The 17,446-nt window shown below is 37.8% G+C and overlaps 1 protein-coding gene and 1 pseudogene across 17 annotated transcripts in view; both read right to left on the reverse strand.

Moving 5' to 3' along the window:
• LRRC7 (leucine rich repeat containing 7) overlaps window positions 1–17,446 on the reverse strand; it is a 553,605-nt gene that overhangs the window by 194,056 nt on the left and 342,103 nt on the right. For all 17 annotated transcript variants that reach the window (XM_074003903.1, XM_074003898.1, XM_005543054.5 and 14 more), the window contains one exon: window positions 1,523–1,586. In XM_074003903.1, the coding sequence (XP_073860004.1) occupies window positions 1,523–1,586 (64 nt within the window). The remainder of the gene's footprint in view (window positions 1–1,522; window positions 1,587–17,446) is intronic.
• Window positions 7,211–7,841, reverse strand: LOC135968738 (peptidyl-prolyl cis-trans isomerase NIMA-interacting 1 pseudogene; annotated as a pseudogene).

A 17,446-nucleotide genomic window follows, 5' to 3' on the forward strand; every position in this document is an offset into this window, starting at 1 on the left:
GAGGGCCCTTCACAACACAAACTGGGGATGGACTGCTCATCCTGTGGTGGAGGGAGGACAGGGCACAGTCTCATTCATTTATAGCCAGTGAGAGCTGAGTATAGCAATGCCCAAAGAGGAAGACAGCCAATGCTCCTAGAGAGTTTTGTCTGAGCCCGAAGACCTGACTGCAGATTCAGAACAGAAGATTTAACACAGGAGGCAGCATCAGCTGCAGACAGCAGCCCAGAGACCAGCATGTGCTGCCAGCCTACTTCTGAAAACTAGCTTGAGGCCAGAGAGTCCTTACTGCCCAGGTCATGAAGAAATTTAGCCTCCTCTGCACATACCCAAATTCCATCTTAGGGAGGAAAGCAGGGGATGGAGAGAGGAACATGAGAGACTAGGAACTTTTATGTAAGAAACATGAAAACAACCTAAAAGGACTATCTAACTTCTTAAATCAGATTAAACGTAATCACAGAAGAATAAAACTCAGTTTTTATTGTTAATAAACAACTGATGGAGGCTGGGGTAATGATCATATTAGCTATAGTTGAAGTAAAACAAATTAATTTTCTTTGTGCATTCAAAATACAGTGTGAGTTAAACCCTTTCACCCTTGCACACTGGCATTCATTAGAATAACTTTTGCCAGGTCCTGTACCTACATTATCTCATTTAATTCTCACACAAGCCCTGTGTGAGGGAGAACATTATAATCCCCATTTTATACATGAGGAAAATAAGGCTAAAAGAGGTTATACAACTTGCACAAGGTCACACAGCTAGTAACAGACCTGGGACAGGGAATGGATTGCTTACTTAAATGTTTTAACTTTAAATTAGTTAAAATACACTTTAGATGAATTGAATTTTTTGAAATTTGAAGATATTCAAGTGGAAGACTTCTGGATAGAGAAAGCTGAGTCGTCTTGTAAACAAGTATATGCTTTCTGATCTGCATTTGAGATTCTGGTCTTCAGGCAAATTTTAAATAAAATGGATGCTTAAAAGGAGGAGGCAGAATTCTGCCAGTCTTGCCAGCAGTAAGGTAGTTCACTAGAAAGACGCTTTAAGTACAGTAAGAATCAGAACGCCACTGGTGACTTACTTCTCTCATGCGATGGTACCAAGAAGCCTCCAAAGTAGGTTTTCAAGGTATGGTCTTTGCAGTTAATCAAGTCTGGGTTTAATCCCTGTTCAGCCACATAATAGCTATGTATGACAGTGACCATTTTAAGCTCATTTCCATAAGGTTAAAATGGCAACATGTCTAATCAGGATTAGAAGAGATAACATATGTAACATACTAAGCATGGTACCTGCCACATAGTTGGTGCTCAAAACTATCAATTTGTTTCTGGCTCGATTCCATTTTCTTTTCCAAAAAGTGAAAGCTAATAATAACTTCCAGTTTTTTATTTTTACATTTAGCAAATACAAATGTGCAATCAAGTTAATACCTTGGTTTACAAAGACCGAGCAAAAGAAACAATCTCCTGGAGTGTATTTATCAAGTTTAGAAAATGCATTTGCTTACCAGCTCACCGAATTCATTATTGCCTAGGTCAAGTCTTTCCAACTGGGCCAGTTTGTGCATTGACCTACAACAGACGGAGGAAAATACTATTGTGAGGCAGTGCATGATACATTGCTCTAAAAGACATTCCAACCACCTTCCTGTCAGATTTACCTGATTGTGCAGTGCACAAAACTGGGGGTACTCTTCAGCAAGAAGTAAATCTCAAATACACAAAACCTATGCAAACTGCCATCTGAAAAGCTTTAGTAGTTTACATAATCTACAGCACCTGTTCACAAATGCCAATATGGTTGGCATGCAGGGCTGCCTGCTTAACAAAAATCCAAGAAGCTTATTAAATATCTACACCAGTGGGAGGTGTAGGGTGGGGCCCCACTTCAATATTTTTAAGAGTCACTACAGGTCTGGGAATCAATGGTTGAAACCAATTCTCAGCAAACCACTCTAAAACCTCATAATATGGCACCATTTCATCATCAGTCTTATTATTTTCTACTCCCTTAAACAAACTTCTGTTATAGACAAATTGTAGTAATTGTCTCCCAAACATATTGACTTGAAAGCTGCTATAGCTATTAATAGTTGTTAAACTGACACGGTTTTGGTCTGTGTCCTGACCCAAGTCTCATCTTGAATTATAATCTTCATAATCCCTATATTGAGGAAGGGACCTGGTGGGAGGTGATTGGATCATGGGGGTGGTTTCTCCCATGTTGTTCTCTTGAAAGTGAGTGGGTTCTCATGAGATGTGAAGTTTTTATAAGTGTTTGACAGTTCCTCCTTCACATGCTCTCTCTCGCCTGCCGCCATGTAAGATGTATCTGCTTCCCCTTCCACCATGATTTTAAGTTTCCTGAAGCCTGCCCAGCCATGTGGAACTGTGAGTCAATTAAACCTCTTTTCTTTATAAAGTATCCAGTCTGGAGCAGTTCTTTATAACAGTGTGAAAACAGACTAATACAGAAACCTTGGGCAAGAGTTGGTGTCAAAGGTTCAGGGAACCCAAGTGCACTCCACATACAGTCAGCATTTCTCAAAGCACTCTCAAGTAAACGTACACTATGAGAAAATATAAAATTTCTGAAAGTTTTTTTTTAATGTCCCCACTAATCAGAATTCTGTCCTTAAGTCCCGCCTATACAGGAATTCTTGAGACACCATTGACTGAAATCTTATAAATTTTAGTTTTATCACATTTAAAATGGATGTAGAAATTACTTTACAGGGCTTTTATGAACCTTAAAGGAAATATTACTGCAATCCAGACACTATCAGAGATACTCAGAAATGCAAAATAAAATAAAATAAAATAAAAAGTGTGTACTCTTTCTTCACTCAGCAACTATTATTAAGAGAGTATCATGCGCTGATCTGGGGTATGGCAGAGAACAAAACAGCTAAAAATTCCTCCCTCAAAGGACTTTACATCCAGCAGGGAAGAATGAGAGTAAACAAAATAATAAAATAAAATAAAATAATGTATTAAAAGGTTACAAGTGCTACGGAGAAAAATTAAGCAGAGGAGGTAGATAGGGATAATACATATAAGGATTTAATTTTTAGTAGGGTGATCAGGTAAGGCCTCAGTGAGAATATGAAATTGGAGCCAAGGCTGAAAGAAAAAGAAAAAGCATGTTAATATGGAGATTCTAAAGCAGGGACATCTTACTTGCTTGAAGACATCCTAGGCGACCAGTATGGCTAAAGAAGAGAGAGAGAGGGAGGAGTAAAGAGATGATGTAATGGGGAGTTGCATAATATGGGATCTTACAGCACAATGTAGAGACTTTGGCTTTGATTCTGAGTAGGATGGGGGGGTCACTGAAAGGTTTTTATGAAAGATGTTTCTGAAATGAATATCTGTGATTGCAGGCTTATAAACAGACTGAGGGGAACAACAGTAGAAGCAGGAAGATCAAATAGGAGGCTAATGTAATAAGTCAAATAAGAGGTGATGGTGGCTTGGACCAAATCCATTTTTTTTCTTATTTCTTATTATAAGAAATTTATGGCCACAGTGGTGGCCATAAATAAAGCAGTGGCGAAAGTGTTGAGATGTGGTTGGGTTCTGGATATAGTTAAGATGAGGACTAAATTTCTTGATGAGTCAGCTGTGGGGAATGAGACTTGAATGTGACTAAAGGTGTGTTTTGGTCTGAACAACTAGAAGGATGGAGTTGCAAGTGACTGATGAGGAAGACCAGGTGGAGCAGGGTTTTGGGTAGACTGGAAGTTCAGTTTTAGGTGTTCAGTTGGAAATTTCTACTCTAGAGTCAACTAGAGATGTTAATCATGCAGTTGCATAAACAAGCCTAGACATCAAGAAAAAAGTCTAGGAAAGACATAATTTGAGCATGGTAGCATACCAGCTTACCAGCTCACTGAATTCATTACTGCCTAGGTCAAGTCTTTCCAACTGGGCCAGTTTGCGCATTTACCTATAATAGTTGAAGAAAAAATACTATTGTGAGGTCTTGAGAATATGAGATCATCAAGGGCATAAATGTAGATGAAAAGACAATAGGTCTAAATGGATATGAAGGATAAATAAATAAAACTGAAAAGTGACTAGGGACATTGGAGAAAAAATAAGAAGAGTGTAGAGTCCTGGAAGCCAAGTAAGAATAGTATTTCAAGGTGGATGCTATGACCAATTGTGACAAAAGCTGCTGATAGATCTGAGAACTGACCACTTAATTTGACAACATGGAGATTAGTGGTAATTTTGAGGTGATTAGTTTTAGAAGTTTTAATCTTTTGCTAATGTTCTTTCTTCTATTCAATATGCTTTTACCCATTTATCACTCAAAATCATTTATTCAATAATAAAAATACGTTGATTTTCTATTTTCTTTAAAGTTTCAGGGTTTTAAAGATGAAAGGTGTTGCATGTTCTCACTCATAGGTGGGAACTGAACAATGAGATCACTCGGACTCAGGAAGGGGAACATCACACACCGGGGCCTATCATGGGGAGGGGGGAGGGGGGAGGGATTGCACTGGAAGTTATACCTGATGTAAATGACGAGTTGATGGGTGCAGCACAGCAACATGGCACAAGTATACATATGTAACAAACCTGCACGTTATGCACATGTACCCTACAACTTAAAGTATAATAATAATAAATAAATTAAAAAAAAAAAAGATGAAAGGTGTTGTCCCCAATATTAAGTAATTCATAATCAAGATAAATTATAAATGGAATGAATAATTTCTACTAATATGGTATTTGCCATAAAAATCATACATGTAGGTTGCTAAAGAACAAAAAGGAGAGGTACTTTTTCAGTAGGGAGGTAGGAATAGAAAATGGAAGGCTTTACTGAAGCTTTACTTTGGAGGAGCTGATGAGGTTACAGAGTCAGGGGAGATGGTCATTTCAGGAGAAAACATCAATAGGTGGGATGGAAGAGATCATGGTCCATTCAAGGAACTGCAGTTTAGTAGGAATAGTAAGAAATAATGTGCCGGGTGTGTTGACTCACACCTGTAATCCCAGCACTCTGGAAAGCTCAGGCAGGCGGATCACCTGGGGTCAGCAGTTCGAGAGCAGCCTGGCCAACATGATGAAACCCTGTCTCTACTAAAAATACAAAAATTAGCCAGGCCTGGTGGCAGGTGCCTGTAATCCCAGCTACTCGGGAGTCTGAGGCAGGAGAATTGCTTGTACCTGGGAGGCGAAGGTTGCAGTGAGTCGTGATAGCACCATCGCACTCCAGCCTGGGGGACAAGAGCAAGACTTCGTCTCAAAAAAAATAAAAAAAAAAATAAAGAAAGAATGTAAAAATTGATAAGAAATAAGAAAAATGATAGGATGTAAGAAATAATATGTAGGTAAGCACTAGATCATGAGGTTATCTCCTGTGTCAAGCCAAGGAATTTGAGTTTTAGCTTGAAGGCAATGGAAGGCTTTAAGGTTCAGGTAGGAAAAATATACCAGGTTTTTATTTTAGAAAGCTCACATCAGCAGCTTGGAATGACATGGGGAATGTGGAGAGGATATGCTAGCCATAAGGCCAGATAACAGACTGTCTTGAAATTCATGTGGGATATAATTGGGGTCAGAAATAAGGCAATGGCAATATGAATAATGTGGTGGCAGATAGGAGAGATGCTTTGGAAAAAGACATGACTTGATTAATGATGACTGACTGGATGTCAGATGTAAAGGAGAGGAAAAAATTAAAGATAGGCTCTCAGTTGAATCGGAGTGAGAGAATATTAGAATGGAATAAATCTAAGGTGGAGATAGGCTGAATGTAATGGATTGTATTTTAAATACTGTCTTGGCTTTGAGGTGAATGCAAGACACTTATATCAGGAAAAAGTGTGTGTGTGTGTATGTGTGTGTCTGGAGCTCAGGCAAAAAGTCTTCACTGGAAATAAAGACTCGAGGAATAAAATCTTATCTACTCTACCTGAAAACGAACCCTCCTTTTTAATCCACATTCCATTTTCTTCCTTTTGCATCATTTACTTGGAGTTTATCACACACTTTCTTGAATTGTTAGTTTTTTCAAATCTATCAGTCTCCTTTCTCCCCTCCGATCTTAAAATATGTTTCAAGATGCCCAGAACGTCCTGTGTGGGACCACCAGCAGTCCAAAGATAGTTGTGAAACCTTGGCCAATGTTATAAGAACATCTGCTACACCTCTCACTAAATCTATACCACTGAATAGGTGCTTCTAGGGAAAGGGGGTTGGGTAATAGTTGGGGCCCAGGAGGAGAGAATTAGATCATCTTCTGAGCCTGGGAATATGGAGTGGCAAACAAACAATAAGCACCAAAGTATTGCGGGCCCAGGGGAAGGACCAAGTAGCCAAGTGTGGCAAGTGAATAAGAAATGCTTATAGGAAGAGTAGGTCACCTGCTTTTGACTTGACTGTATAGTTCTAGGCAACATGTATTCTAGTGAGAACCATAATAAGCTAAAGACCAGAGGTCCTTTGGCAATTTCCGGGATTCTCTGAATTCTGTAGTTCTCACTGATGTCCAAGGAGGTATGATATAAAGCTGAGAGTAGATTTTTTGCCAGTCTAGTGGTTGAGGCCCAAGACAAAACTAATTTTATTAAAAGAAGAAATGAGTGATATCTTATGCTTCAGTGTCTTAAGGAATATTTTATTAGTAATAGGACTTATCTTTTTATAGGTTAAATATTAATGATCTCTTAAATCCCTTGTATAATAGTGTTTCCAGACTCCTAAACACACTGATTATTCAATTTAGATCTACTAAAATTTGCCAATGTTTACTTTCCAAAACAGAGCAGGCCCAAATCTATCTGGCACTCTTGGTGGTTTTTTTTTGTGGTTCCGGATTTAATTGGGGGTGAAAGGGTGCTGCACAGTGGCTCAGAGGGCCCACAGCTGGGCCCACAAGTGTTTGCTTTTGCTACTGAACAGAGAAGCGTGGCTTAACTAGAAACAACTCTGGGCCTTTGCATCTGCCTCCAGGACCTGGTGGGCCATGGGGCGGCTCTGCTGACCACATCTTCTCCTTGGAACACCCCTCCCACCACACTGCCCTAGGTCTGCGAGCCTCCTACCCATGCTGAAGTCAGCTCCTTAAGGGAGAGTCTGGTGGTCGCAGCCCCAACTGGGGATGGACAGGGAGTGGGGAACCCCAGGGACCCCAATCTGGAAGGTCCCCCTCCCAGCCATTTTGGGAACAATAAATACTGTGTGATGGTGGCAGGGAGTGGAGGGTTCGGCCACGGGCCAGCAGACAGCGGGGAAGCAGGTGGGCCCAGCCGCCCTGCCCCGCTCCGAGGCCAGGCCTGGGGCCCCAACCCTCACTCCGTGTGGACAATGACGTGGATGCCAGAATCCGTGAACACTCCCGCTCATCTCCCCCGTCCACCGCGCAAACCAGGCGTCTTCAAATGGCTTCATCTGACCTTTGCTGAAGGCACCCAGGTCTCCCCCGACCTTGGACGAGCTGCAGTCGCTGAATTGTGAGTCTAGAGTCTAGAGACTCAAAGTCCTCCCCTCCTGCCTTGATCTTCTGGATGTAGCCGCTGATCAGCTCCAGGGCCGCCTCCTTGGTCTGGGTGATCTCCTGCTGTCAGGTCGAGGGCCGCCTTGACTGGCTTCGCCAGCAGGTGCGAGCAATGGATGCTGGCGGGCTCCCACTGCCAGATTTTGCCGCCACTGCTGCTGTTCCCGCTGGGCGGCTCCCACTGGCTGGCGTTAGTGATATGGTTGAAGTAGTACATTCGGCCGAGGGGGCTGCTCATGCGCTTCTCCCACCCAGGCGGCAGCTTCTCGTCCGCCATCTTCCCTCCTCACGCTCTTGTTTTTGTAAATAAAGTTTTATTGGAACACAGTCATATTTATTTGCTAATGTATCTAGCAGATACATTTGGCTGCTTGTGTACTACAACCACGGAACTGAATACTTGAGCCTGAAACATTTCCTATCTCTGAGGGCCTGGTGGCACTTAAGACAATGTATAAAAATATATATATATTTCTTACTTTTATGTTAGTGTAGTTTAAATTTGATTGATTCCTATTCCACCTCTAAGTCTTTTTCTATTGCTTTTGAAACCTTTGGTTCATAACTTCATGCCCAAGAAACTATATTTTAAAATTTATAATGTAGCTTTCTACTATTCCTTTGACATTCTTTTGAATGGGCAACAATTCTTTTCTTTTGCTTGTTCTGGGGGAAAGAAAAGCTGTCCCATAGGGTTTTATGACCCATTTCCTGAAGCTTATTTATTTTATTTAAAATACCATTTCTTCCATTTTAATTTTATCTCATTTTATTTATATGACCCTAGTTTCCACCAGTTTTTAATTATTATCACTATAGTTTCATTCTGTCATTACATTTTCTACTTTTGAAGTTGTCTTTCTGCTGTTTCCCTATTTTATACCTTTAAAAATATTATATTCTTATTTCTGTTTTTAGAGATGGCATTCAGTATTATTTGCTATATTTCACTCTTCTAAGTTTGACTGTCTTCACTTACCCACAAGATTTTAGACAGCCCATAACACAGTCTATTACTTTTCTTCTTTATGTGCCAGTTGCTAAACTGTAATCATTCTGTCGAATTGTCCAAAAAAAGTTCCTTTAGATGAACATATGTAAGAGGGTTTTAATTTAATGAGCATACAAACAAGTAAGATTTTCTCAAAAAAATAAAATAGAACTCATGGTGATTTTATGTTAGTAGTGTTCTTTGTGAGCAATCATTCATTCATTCATTCCTTCCTGTAATGTGCTTCTTTGTGGCAGGCGCCCTGTGGGTACTGGAGTTACAAAGATTCCGGAGACGCAGGGTTTCTCCACCTCAGCACTACTGACATTTTGGACAGGTTAATTCTTTGACATAGGGGACTATCGTGTGCATTGTAGGATGTTTTGCACATCCTACACAGCCTCTACTCTGAAGGGCTTATTTTCTAAATGGGAATGACCTTTAAATGAATAATTACTTCATAGAATGATAAGTGCCACGATAAAAGTATGTATAGATTGCTCTAGGAACACAGAAGAAGGAATAACGAACAGTTCAGTAATTAGGGATAATTTTAAGAAGTGACATTTGAGCTGGTTTTTAGAGAAACTTGTTATAAAAATCACATGTACTTGCAAATGTAAAGAGAAATAATGAAAATACTGAAAGAGTAATTCTGAAGTTGAGATATAATCAACAGATTTTTTTGAGATTGTAGCTCGAGATAGCGTTAGGCACATAATCTTATATATGTAATACATCCTCAAAGGATGTAAAAGATTTTGGTCCAAAGTGAAGAAGCTCTAAAATTTCCCATTAGAGTGTGTTGCAGAAAAGTCTATTGTCATACTCTCATGAATGGAAAAGGAAATTTCTGGGATGTAGTGTTTCTCAACCTTGGCACGACTGACATTTTGTATGGGATAATTGTTTGTTGTGGGGGATTATCTTGTGCACTCTAAGATCTTTAGCAGCATACAAAGTACCCACTAGATATAAGCAGCACTCTTTACAGTTGTTACCATCAGAATGTCTCCAGACATTGTCAAATGTCTCCTCTCTTTACTGATTGTCAGAAAAGTAAGCATCTTACCTCCATTTGTTACCTCCTTATGCTACTAGGTGGGTTCCCACGTGGCTTTCCCTTAGCTATTCAAACTAGCTTACTTGAGGAATGCCCTCATTGGCTCTACTCCTTCTTGGTGAAAGTAAGCACGGGTGGGTCTGGGGCCTATCTCCCTTTCCCCACATGGAAGTTCATGGGTGTGATTTCCTTATACAAATAGCTGAACTTGAAGATATGATCACTACTGTAGGTCAGGGAGCAAATATTAGGACTTGATCACAAGTTTGGCACACATTCTCCATCAGTAATGCTAACTATTTGAACTTCATCCCTCTGAACCAAATATCTTGCTGATTATTGAGACTCATTTGCATATTAACTCAGTTACCTTAAGGAGAAAAGTTCTAATAAAAATGGTTGTATTAAATATTTACCAATCTATAGTCACATTATACATGTAAAATGGTTGAAATGTGTAAAATTTCTAAATCATTACTTTTATTATTGCTGTTGCTCCTGCCTGCATGTTCTTCCTGTAAATCTTCTCATAGCCAGTCCCTTTTCCTCATCTCAGCTCATATGTTAGTCCATTTTCCACCAACCAAAATAAACTATCCTTCCTGCCTTCATTTTATATATTACCCTATTTTATTTTCTTATTAACGACCACTGAAAATATCTTAGTTTTTATTTGTTTACTTGTTGTTTTTCCCCCTCTGCTAGATTTAAAGTCCATTAGAGCAGTAACTTGCCAATGTTATTCACAACATAAATAGCTTCTCAACCAATGACGGTTAAATGAAGATATTTACACAGGCATGAATGAATGATTCTTTACCAGTAAGAAGCTGGAATTCTAGAATATTTACAAAGAGAAACCACTCAATTTCTATCAAGCATCTATAATTAATTGATAGTTGCCAAGGGGGCAGCTACAATTAATTAACAGTGGTCAATGAGAAATCCTGATAGGCCTATTTTAATGAATAGTATAATGAGGATACATTAGTTCACTTATCATGGAATATGCATGGGGCTAAAGGCAGATAAAGCCAAAGTGCCCAATCTCTGTATGTTCAAATCTTGTGTTAACTTCCTGACATTTCCAATAATAGGTTTTTAAAAAATTCAAATAATAAAAGAAATACTAGGTGAGATGTTTTAGGTAGTTTTTACTTCTCTGAATATCTGAAGTGCAACAACAAAACTATATATATATATAGTAGCTAAGACAATAGACCCTGGACTCAAACTACCTGGGTCTGAATCCTGGTTCCACCACTCACTAGCTGTTTGACTTTGAACAAGCTAAATAACATCTTTGAACCTCAGTTTTGTCATCTATAAGAATGATAATAAGAATCCCTATGTTATAGGGTTATTGTTGTGATTAAAATAGTTAATATAGGTAACTCATGTAAATAGTGCTTGACACATGATAAATAGTCTCTGTGTTAGACATTAAAATACATAGTGAAAGCTTTCAGAGTTTGAAAACGCTTTAGAGATTGTCTAAGAAAGTGTTGTCTAAAGTTTTTCTAAGGATTTATAGGTGTTGCATGATTTTTAAAAAATTTCAGATGGCCAGTACATTTTGGCAAAGCTTGTTGAAAAAAATGTTAAGCTTCTTATTGGCAGGACTTCTCAGACAAAATATACAAATGTTCGTTGTGAATTTCTAACAGATGGAAATAGTTTAGACTATTTCCTGTTTATGTAACCAAGGAATTTTTTCTTTTTTTCTTTCCTGCAGGACATTTCTTAGACTAGAAGCACACTTTGCCAGAAGTTTTCTACCAAAACTTCATTTCATGGAAGATGAAACAGTTCTTGTGTATCTCAGTCTATGATTGCATATACATACTTAATTTATGAAAACACAGGCCTGGGTATATTTAAGTAGGTTATTATGAGTATTAATATTAGATTGGATCATCCTCATTTGTCTGCTTGAAACTCTGACCTGTTAGGCTCTGCACCTCTGCTCCCAATATTCACTTCAGGCTCTCCTTGCATTTATGATTATTTTGGACATAGTTCTCTGGCTTAGTGTTACATTCCCCTTAAAGACGATGTGGTTTTGCCATTTGGCCTTATGTACTGTAACCTCAGCAAAGGGAGACACTCCCTTCTCACTAGAGGAGAATTGGTGACTTGCTCCATATCACACAGAAAATTAGTGACAGTGCTGACACAGGATCTTCATCTCTTTTTCCAGCACTGGCCAGTCATCTGAATCTGGCCTGTTTTGTCTGGCTTGACCATTGTTTAAATATGAATGTTTTTATGAAAAATATATGCTCTACAGTTCACTATAGTCTATGCCAGGAGTCAGCAAACATTCTCTGTAAAGGGCCACATTGCAAATGTTTCAGGCTCTGCAGTCCTTATGGTCTCTGGCTCTACTCAATTCTACCATTGTTATGTTACATGATATGTTAACATATAGACATGGTTTTGTTCCAACAAATCTTTATTTACAAAAGCTGACTTGCCAGATTTGGACAAGACATAGTCTATCAACCCTATTCTATGCCTGTTCTTAAAGTCTAATATTTAAGTTTCCAGACCTTGAATAAAGATATAACAGATAAATTAAGGATTGAGAATATTTATTATTATAAAATTGCCACTAGATAACTATTTATATGTGTGTATTATTTGAAATCCTTAACTATTTATATGTATATATTATTTCAAATAATGAGGAATACTGCTGGAATCCAGAGACATTTGCTCTCAATGTTGTCGTTTTGGTTGCATTTATTAAAATTAAGTCCTTCCTATTATGCTATCACTTTACAGCATTTATCCAATTGCAAAGTTGGAAAATACTCCAGTTGAAGCAGTGATGGAATTTATGCAATATTTTGGTACATCTGTCACTTTGATAAAATTGTACAATCTATGATTTTCTTTCTATCAGATTCAGAGATTTTATCCATTTAAATGTATGATTACCTCTGAAGCCACATAAATTTGGCTGGAATGTTGTTTTCCCATAAATTTCCAGAGCAGTAACTTGGATTTGCTGACTCAGGATTCTGCAAATTTTTGGCATGGACTTACGCATTCCAGTTTTTAACTTGTTTTTCAAATGTGCTCACTCTTTCCAATTACTGGCTATTCATGGCACAAGGACAGGAAAACTTCTCCCAGTTATTGCTGTCTGATGTCTCTCTCTTAATGAAACTTAAAAAAAGAATTTTTTCACTTTGCTTAGTCTGTGTCCTATGTTTAATGGACATTTGGATTTTATGATTTAGACCTGTCAATTTTATCACATAATCATGTTCTTCTCTTGTTATTAATTAATCTCTTTGAATATACTGCACATTATAAAATTTTAGAAATAAATTGCTCTTTACAGCACAGTTACTGAAGACTGCAAGGCCCAGGATTTTATATCCTTCAAAAATGCAAACTCAGGACGGGCACAGTGGCTCACACTGGTAATCCCAGCACTTTGGGAGGCCAAGGTGGGTGGATCACCTGAGGTTAAGAGTTCGAGACCAGCCTGGCCAACGTGGTAAAGCCTCATTTCTACTAAAAATACAAAATATTAGCCGGGCGTGGTGGTGGGTGCCTGTAATCCCAGCTACTTGGCAGACTAAGGCAGGAGAATTTCTTGAACCTGGTAGGTGGAGGTTGCAGTAAGCTGAGATCGCACCATTGCACTCCAGCTTAGGCAACAAGAGTGAAACTGCCGTCTCACACACACACACAAATAAATCAATCAATCAATAAATAAAGGAAACTTGTGGAACACCTCATTATGAGAACACCTCATATATGAGAACACCTCATTATAACACCTCATTGTTGTTATAAACCAGGAAACATTAAATACCTAGTGTCTGATGGCAGATAAAACATGATTTCTATGATCAAATGTTTCCTTTAGTTAATACTATATCTTAAACCAACGTCACAGCTGTGATTGCTATGTGCTTTTCAGCATTTCAACTCAACTTCCCTCAAGAACAACAAAAAGCCAAACTGGCTTCTGGCATCTTCCAAAAGGACATGTGACCAAATTAAACATCTATTATTTTGAAAAAGAATATTGGGAAGACCTAATTTTTTAAACCACTTTGTTAATATTTATCAGTTAAGGTATTCCTCCTTGCAGTATTTAAATTATTAGGATAAACATTGAAAATATATAATTTGCATTAAGCTGTCACATATTTTGAGGATTTCCTTAGGAAATATTTTTTCCTTTTAGATATTCAACAGTGAACAGTTTACGTTAATATTGTGATGTCTTATTGAAAAAAATTTTCTTTCCTATAATTGTCTCTAGTTTAATGCACAATACAAAAAAAAAGACTCTGTACAAAGAAATAACTTCATTAGTAACCTTTTAAGAATACATCTTGTTTATACAGTAAGGAATATTTGTTAATAAAACAGAAAGAATAAATTGTAAAATTGTACCTTAATAACAGCAACTGGCTATACGACAAATACTGCACTACTGCTTTTAATGAAGGGTTTAATTAGACTGAGGAGAAGTCTGAATTTCATTACTTTCTATATAGTCTTCTTGAATTTATAACCAGAACCAATTATTTATTCATGCTGTACATGAATTTGCCACTGACTGAAAATTATTGTGCAATCCTAACTCATGATTACATAGCAAAGATATGATCATGCTTGATAGACCTTTTGAGCTCCTTGTGGGGGAAAAGGTGCCCTATAAGCAATAACAATGACATTATATCTGGGGGCGGGGGGCTACTCTGTCAGAGCTGAAGGTCCTAGAATGCATGTAGTAGCAGTTCGATCAAAAGGTTATGAGAAACATAATCAGTTACTAATATGCCCATTTTCATTAGAACATATTGCAACCTACATTGTATGCTCATGAAGAGATGTTGAATGCCACTGAAAAAATAGTTAAGCCAAGTTAAGCTGTTTTAAAACTCTTATAGATAACTGGGCAAGGACCACCACCACCATCACCAAGTTTCTTTTCTAAAAGACCCTTTTAACACATACATATGCATGTGTGCATACACAAGGACACACAGACAATGTGTCAGGCTCATTGTTTTCTGTCTATATTTCATTGAAAAAGTTATTACTTGTTATATTGGGCTTTCTGAGTATTAATATTTGTGTATAATCATTGCTCAGTATCCTTGGGGGAATTGGTTCCATGACCTTCATGGACATAAAAAAATCCACTGATACTCTAATTTCTGCAAAATGGCATAGTAGTTGCACCTAACCTACACACATCCTCCTGTATGCTTTAAAAACCTAATACAATGTAAACACATAATACAATGTAAATGCTTTGTAAAGAGTTGTTATACTGTATTGTTTTCTTACTTGTATTTTAAAAATTATTGTAATTATTATTATTTTTCAAATATTTTCCATCTGCAGAGGTCTAACTGTGCTTTTACATAGTTGGGTCTTAGATTGTCGATATCCTGATGGGTGTATTATACAGGCATAATTCCGTGACGAAGCTGTCGGAGAATTTGAACTTTAGAGGCTAAGGACCTTTACAAGTAATCTGCCAAAGTAGCCATGGCTATTTCCCATGCAACTACCTTTTTTACTTGTCAGTAGAACCTGCCCTGCATCAGACGAGAAATGTCATATAGTCACTCTCCAAATTTCTTTTGCAACTAGGACATGAACTTATGACCCAGTTCTGGCCACTGGAATAGGAAGAGGACTCTGCTGGAGGAGATTCTAAGAAACATTTTCCTCCATGATTTAAGAGGGAGGGAAGCATGCAAATCAAAACAATAATAAGATACCATCTCACACCAGTCGGAATGGCTATTATGACAAGTCAAAAAATCACAGATGTTGATAAGGTTGTGGAGAAAAGGGAACACTTAAACACTGTTGATGGGGAGGTAACTTAGTTTAGTCATTGTGGAAAGCAGTTTGGCAATTTCTCAAAGAACTTACAACAGAATGACCATTTGATCCAGCAATCCCATTATTGGATATATACCCAAAGGAATATAAATCATTCTATCATAAAGGCATATGCATGTGTATTTTCATCACAGCACTATTCACAAAAGTGAAGACTTGGAATCAGACATGGAATCAACCTAAATGCCCATCAATGGTAGACAGAATAAAGTCTACCATTGAGGACATAACTGAGTTCTTTATGACTGTGTAGTGTTCTATGATCTAAATGTAGAATATTACATATATAATTATACATAATGGAGGGCATTATCTTAAGTGAATTAATGCAGGCACAGAAAACCAAATACCACATATTCTCACTTATAAGTGAGAGCTAAATATTGAGTATATATGGACGAAAAAAAGGAAACAGACACCAGGGCCTACTCAAGGGTTGTGGGTGGGGGGAGGGTGAAGATAGAAAAACCGTTTATTGAGTATGATGCTCATTACCTGGGTGACAAAATAATCTGCACCTCAAACCCCTGTGACATGCAATTTACCTATGTAACAAACCTGCATATGTACCCCTGAACCTAAAATAAAATTTTAAAGATGTAAAAAAAAAAAGATCAGGAAAAAGTGCATTTAAGTTTAAAAGAAATAGAAAAAATATAGCAATATATTTGCATAATTTTTATGTTACTCAAAAAACTAACAAAAGAAATTTTCATAAATCATTTAAGATTCGGAGTATCCTTTATTTTTTTCCTTCCCACATTTAACTTTCCAATATTCTAGGTTTCCATTTTCATGGTTTTTCATCAGTTATTCTGTGGATATCAGAGTGATTTCCAATGTTTATAATTTCTGCTTTTTCAGAAACCATGTCTATGATTCTTTTTTTTTTTTTTTAGCATATTCTTTTTTTTTTTTCTTTTTTTTTTAAAATTTATTTATTATTATTATACTTTAAGTTGTAGGGTACATGTACATAACGTGCAGGTTTGTTACATATGTATACTTGTGCCATGTTGGTGTGCTGCACCCATCAATTTGTCATTTACATCAGGTATAACTTCCAATGCAATCCCTCCCCCCTCCCTCCTCCCCATGACAGGCCCCTGTGTGAGATGTTCCCCTTCCTGAATCCAAGTGATCTCATTGTTCAGTTCCCACCTATGAGTGAGAACATGCGGTGTTTGGTTTTCTGTTCTTGTGGTAGATTGCTAAGAATGATGGTTTCCAGCTGCATCCATGTTCCTACAAAGGACACAAACTCATCCTTTTTGATGGCTGCATAGTATTCCATGGTGTATATGTGCCACATTTTCTTAATCCAATCTGTCACTGATGGACATTTGGGTTGATTCCAAGTCTTTGCTATTGTGAATAGTGCTGCAATAAACATACGAGTGCATGTGTCTTTATAGCAGCATAATTTATAATCCTTTGGGTATATACCCAGTAATGGGATGGCTGGGTCATATGGTACATCTAGTTCTAGATCCTTGAGGAATCGCCATACTGTTTTCCATAATGGTTGAACTAGTTTACAATCCCACCAACAGTGTAAAAGTGTTCCTATTTCTCCACATCCTCTCCAGCACCTGCTGTTTCCTGACTTTTTAATGATCGCCATTCTAACTGGTGTGAGATGGTATCTCATTGTGGTTTTGATTTGCATTTCTCTGATGGCCAGTGATGATGAGCATTTTTTCATGTGTCTGTTGGCTGTATGAATGTCTTCTTTTGAGAAATGTCTGTTCATATCCTTTGCCCACTTTTTGATGGGGTTGTTTGTTTTTTTCTTGTAAATTTGTTTGAGTTCTTTGTAGGTTCTGGATATTAGCCCTTTGTCAGATGAGTAGATTGCAAAAATTTTCTCCCATTCTGTAAGTTGCCTGTTCACTCTGATGGTAGTTTCTTTTGCTGTGCAGAAGCTCTTTAGTTTAATGAGATCCCATTTGTCAATTTTGGCTTTTGCT

Source organism: Macaca fascicularis, chromosome 1 (genome assembly GCF_037993035.2).
Source record: "Macaca fascicularis isolate 582-1 chromosome 1, T2T-MFA8v1.1".
Lineage (NCBI taxonomy): Eukaryota > Metazoa > Chordata > Mammalia > Primates > Cercopithecidae > Macaca > Macaca fascicularis.